Below are 6,000 nucleotides of genomic sequence, written 5' to 3' on the forward strand. Positions count from 1 at the left end.
CCAAGATGGAGCTATGAGTGCCATAGCTAACAACTAATTGGATCCTATACATCATACTAAATCATACATGATTTAGCGTTGTATTAATTGCACATCTATATCATGTGGTTTCAGACTATATATGGTTCACAGTTATCTCTAAAAATAAACAAAACAATTCACAAATACAGTGCTAATCTGTGATTGACACTATGTGTCCAAATGTTTGTGGACACCCCTTCTATGGATTGCATTCAGGTACTTGCTGTTGCACCCATTGGTGACACAGATGTGCAAAAGCATTCACAGCTTGTCTAGACCCTGTAGAAAAGGATTGCCAATAGAATAGGACTCCCTGGAGTAGATAAATAAACATGAACCTGTTGGCGCAATGCTGCCTAATGCCGGACAAAGGCTAGTGGGGTATAAAGCCCCCCCAGCATTGAGCTGTGGAGCAGTGGAGGAACTGTGTTCCCTGGAATGATAGTGATGGTGCTCCATCCAGAACTTTTGAAATGAGTTGGGGAGTTTGGCACGAGGTGGAGTGATAATCATCCAACATCTTGACCTTACTAACGCTCTTGTCATCTTGTTGTTTTAAAACTCTTGCTTTCGGAAGAAACTATAAGTGAGCAGGTGTCCCAATACTTTTGTCCATATAGTACACAAGCTTCCCTTTGTACTTCTTGGCTAAATTAGGAACCATATTTGTAGAAGACATGTGCATTGTAAAAAAAACATTTGAAGAACCTTCACCACACGTTTTCAGAAACATGGTTATTTCTGGAACCAAACATGGTTCTATGACATGGTGCTATGGCTGTTCTATGACATGTGGTCTATGACAAGACCACATTTTCACATGTTCTTACCAGTGACCACCTTTCATTGCCTTGTGCCCTGCAGGCGGCTCTCAAGAAGTACCAAATGGAGCACCGGAGCAAAGGCGAGAGTCTGGAGAAGTGCCAAGCGGAGCTGAAGAAACTGCGGAGGAAGAGCCAAGGCAGCAAGAACCCTTCCAAGTACGGAGACAAGGAGATGCAGGTGAGGCTGCTGCCTGGTCAACTTTTTACTACGTCTTTGAGGGGCTTTCCCAAGGGGCTGACTTGGCCAAGGCTGGCCAGCACATCTTCACAACGGTGTGATTTGTTTGATGAAGAGCAGTGAACAGCGAACAGCTCATGAGGGAGCGCTCTGGAGCTGGTCCTGTAGAGGTCCGTGGAGTTCTGTGAGAAGGCTGGCCATTCTTGATCTGTGTTCGATGCCTCTGAATGGTTACTCCAGCGGCTTGTGCAGTAGACCCTTACTGATGTTGTGCTCAACACATCGGGTCCGCTTTTCCAGGCCTGCCGTGCTGGGAGGTTGGCAGGAGTTGTGAGTGGAATGAAAGACTTTTTTCCCTGGCTTGTCTCTCTGGCTTTCTCTGTTCTTGCAGAGATTAGCGTGTGTCTGTGGGATTGTGTAATCCGTGACTGTGCGTTCCCGCTGGGTCGGGATATTGCGGGATTCAGACTGCCAAAGCCAGCTCTGGGATAAAGGATGGAGCTATAGGAGCAGCTGAAGCTCTTTGAGGTTAAATGATCTGCACACAGATTGCATGCATAGAGATCTTACTGGAAATGAAGAAACGAGCCTATTTCTAGCTTCTAGTGTAAGTGCAATGAGTGCACTTACAGTACCAGCCATGCGCTTTCACACAACTGCTAATTAAAGGGTTGGAGACATCAAGAAATGACAAATAGGGAATCATGCACTAATAAATTCTTCTACCACTGAAAATAAAGGTGCCTCAATTGGTTATTTGAGCCCCAGAAGAACCACTTTTGGCTTCATAAAGAAGCATGCTTATGAAAGAGATTTGATCTTAAGGTTCCTTACGAATATGAAGGTTCTCCACATTCACACATCTCTATTACAAACATGCTTCTCCTGGAACCAACAGCGGTTCTTCTGTGGCCTGCTTCAAAGAAGGAGCACCGAAAAAGACCACGTAGTGGCAGCTAATCAATGAATAGTCCAAATGTTTGTGGACACCCCTCCTAATAAATGCAGTCATCTACTTTAACCTGCACCCATTAATGACACAAATGTGCAAATGCACACGCACACACATGCACAGCTTATCTAGTCCCTGTAGAGTGTAAGTGTTGCCAATAGAATAGGACTCTCTGGAGCAGATAAACATGCCCCTAATGGCACCATGTCTAATCTTTGAATCATGATTCTATATTATTACACATGGACTATGTGTCCAAATGTTTGTGGACAGCCCTTCTAATGAATGCATTCAGCTACTTCAAGTGACACACATTGCAGACACAGATGTGCAAATGATCACACACACATACAGGGGCGTATTGCCAATAGAATGAGACTCTCTAGTAGGTAAACACAAGCGTATTGGTTTCATGCCTACTGCCAGAAAAGGGCTAGAGTGGTATAGAGCCCTCCAGCATTGAGCTGTGGAGCAGTGGAAGAACTGTGGAATTCTCTGGAATGATGGTTGAGGTGGGTCGTGATCATCCAACATCCTGACCTTACTAACGCTCTTGCATTTCCAGCAATGCTTCATCCAGTGCATGGTGAACTCCTTTTTAATACCCTTGATTTCAGTAAAAACTAAAAATGAGCATGTGTCCCAGTACTTTTGTCAATTTTGTGTATTTTAAACTGCGCTATGCAAGGCAGTTCCTTATTAGGTTGAACAGTATATTTACCAATGTTTTATAAAGCTTGTCCGACCTAGCAACCGTTGCTACAAACTCAAGAATTTGCTGGTAGAGTGTAAAAAGGTTGGCAGTGATTTACGTACCATTGAATTAATCTGGAGGTAAATAAATAAATAAATAAATAAATAAATAAATATGGAACATAAAAACACACTAAACACAGGAAGTGAGGTGACCTGCACTGATACTGCCATGGTTTGCTACACATTCTTTTCCATTTCTCACACACACACACACACACACACACACACACACACACACACACACCTGGGGATAAAAGCTCGGATTCTATCCTCCTATAATCACACTCCGCATAAGCCCAGTGGGGCGCTCGGCAAACAGCGTTCAGCTACCTCCTCCTTTCACCTCTTCATTTCTGTTACACAAGACACCTGTAGAGTGTATTCAACAAGCATAAAGAGCCCACGCCATTTATACAACACACACACACACACACACACACACACACACACACACACACACACACACACACATACATCCATTTAAATAACACTGCATTATCTGGAGCACACCCATTGCTTTGGGCAGGCATGGACCCCAGGTCAGCAAAGCCCACTGCTTTGCACACCCACTCCTTTCTCTTTCTCTCTCTCTCTCTCTCTATGATGCCTCAGAGCCCACCGCCACAGCCAGTGGGAGGCGTTCGCTTCAAACAAACAGCAGTTAAACAAGGCCACTGCCCGCAAGAGCACAAGGACAGCACACACCATCAAAGCCCACAGACACAGAGTGGGATCTTCACTGGCAGCAACACCAACGGCAAAGTAAAAGTTAAGGCAGTGGGATGAAATGAAAGGAAATAATAAAAGAAGACAACCATTAATGTCAATAATTTACTACGGATTGGCTGAATTATCCTGTGGCAGCAACACTGTGTCCAAATATTTGTGGACACCCCTTCCAATGAATGTATTCAGCTACTTTAATTTACTTTAAGTTACTTTAGGTGATGATTTAACCCCCAGTTGATCCCTTCAGTGCTGACGTGTCTGCCCACCATGTGTCCCAGACACTTGTGGGTGAATGTATCTATTTATTAATTAATTTTATTTAAATTTCTAATTTTAATTAATTAATTTAAACAATCACACTCTCTCTCCCTATCACATGTAATGCTCCCAACACTGGGACGGTCAGGACTGCTGACATGTGCCTCTTCAAACACTTACACAATCAGCCTTTTTAAACTGGCACCCATGCAGCGTCACCAGGGACCCAATGCTAGCAGATGCCTGTACTGGCCAGCAGAGCGAGAGCGAGAGAGCCATCTACCCGCCCAGAAAGAGCAAGGCCTAATTGTGCTCCCTGGGGCTCTGGCTGCTGATGGCATGCACCAGCAATCCTTAGTCCGCTGGGCCTTATGAAGCCCCACTAGTGTGTGTATTTGCACACAATTGGGTAAAATGACAGATTTAGCCATTTGGCTGTCTAGCCACTCTTATATCTGAAAGTTTGGTCTATCAGCAGTGTGTGCACAGTGTGTACAAAGTAATTACTAAGTGATTGTTGGTCCCACGTCTACGGTGCAGCTGTGCGTGCTGCAGAAGTGTGAAGAGCTTTGAGGAATCAATATCTGGAGCTGTAAACTCTCTGCTACAGCTCACTAGGCCTCAGCTACTCAGCGACTCTCAGCAGTTTAGCAAGTGTGAAAATCCAGCTGACTCCACTGAGGGAACCCTCGGTGCAGTACTCGAGTGTGTGTGGGTGGGTTTGGACATGTGGACCTGGACATGTGTAAGGACTTCGCTGATGCTTATGTGCATTTTTGAATTTCACATCTGGCTCTTTGCAGCTTGTTCCCTGTCACTCACAGATGAATGGTATTTAGCACCTCCGCCAAGCAGTGGTGAATTATTTAAAGGTGTGTGTGTTTGTGTGTGTGTGTGTGTGTGTGTGTGTGTGTGTGTGTGTGTGTGTGTGTGTGTGTGCCACATCGCTGCTCAGTGTGTTATCGGCGTATGAATTTTATATGTCGGTGCTGCTGGTCGTGCTGTGCGTCATGCTGCAGATGAGCTCTGCTATTTAAGGGGGGTGTGAGATGGAGTGGTTCTACATTGGTAGCTTCATGTGCCACAATAAACCAGCAAGGACATCACTGACACTTATCGGTGTTAGCTTAACGCTACCATAATACTAAAATCCCATTGAAAGGCTAACGGAAATTAGCATTAATTTAGAGGAGATTCTCCTCTTTTTTGATTGGGGATTTGAAATTCTTCAAATGTAACTTCTTATGGATGCACCAATACAAGAACTGCCTGTGGCAATATTTTGTTCTTTTGGACAAAAGTATTGGGACACCTGCTCATTTCTTGTTTCTTCTGAAATCAATGGTATTAAAAAAGGGAAGAGGGCTTTCCATAAGATTTTAAAGCATTGCTGTGTGAATTTGATAGCATTCAGCGACAAGAGCGTTGAAGTCAGGATGTTGAATGATCACCACCCCACCTCATCATCCTCGATTCCCCAACTCATCCTAAAAGTACTGGATGGAGCTCCATCATCCATCATCCATCATTCCAGAGAACACTGTTCTTCCACTGCTCCACAGCTCAATGCTGGGGGGCTTTATACCCCTCTAGCCCACACCTGGCATTCTGCAGCATGGTGCCAGCAGGTTCATGTTTATCTACTGGCAGTACTTCTCTACAAGGACTAGACAAGCTGTGTGTATGTTTGTGTCAGCAATGGGTGCAACTTAACATAGATGAATGCATTAATTTGAAGGGGTGTCCACAAACATTTGGACATGTAGTGTATCTGCAAATGCAGGTCTGATGAGAAGCCTCTGTCTCTGACTCTGGCTTTATGGCGTTTGGTTGGCAGGACTGGGCAGCTGGTAGATTTGAAGGAATATTGGAATAAGCCCATTCTGGTGTAGTGTTCGTGACTTATCTCTGCTAAGATGTAAAAACTCTGAAGCATCACAGCGTGTTATGTAACGCAACATATAGCCGTGTGTTATGCAATTAGAACTCTCTCTGTGTGTTATGTAAGATGACTGACTTTTTCAATAGGAATCATTCAGTCTTTGTGGGATGATTATAAAAATTGAGCTCATTTACTGATGTTTGCTGACATGTACACTATATGTCCAAATGTTTGTGGACACCCCTTCTTATGAATGCATTCAGCTACTTTAAGCTGTTGAATTTCTGACACAGGTGTGCAAATGCACACACACAGCTTGTCTAGTTATGTCTTGAGAGTAACTGTCAATAGAATAGTGCTCCCTGGAGCCTATTGAACCTATTGGCACCATGTCTAAAGC

At 44.1% G+C, this 6,000-nt stretch overlaps 1 protein-coding gene across 7 annotated transcripts in view; it reads left to right on the forward strand.

Moving 5' to 3' along the window:
* The window catches only part of baiap2b (BAR/IMD domain containing adaptor protein 2b), a 98,510-nt gene that overhangs the window by 57,987 nt on the left and 34,523 nt on the right, over positions 1–6,000 (forward strand). For all 7 annotated transcript variants that reach the window (XM_072666986.1, XM_072666992.1, XM_072666987.1 and 4 more), the window contains one exon: positions 886–1,023. In XM_072666986.1, the coding sequence (XP_072523087.1) occupies positions 886–1,023 (138 nt within the window). The remainder of the gene's footprint in view (positions 1–885; positions 1,024–6,000) is intronic.

This window comes from Salminus brasiliensis, chromosome 22 (assembly GCF_030463535.1).
Source record: "Salminus brasiliensis chromosome 22, fSalBra1.hap2, whole genome shotgun sequence".
In the NCBI taxonomy this organism is placed as follows: domain Eukaryota; kingdom Metazoa; phylum Chordata; class Actinopteri; order Characiformes; family Bryconidae; genus Salminus; species Salminus brasiliensis.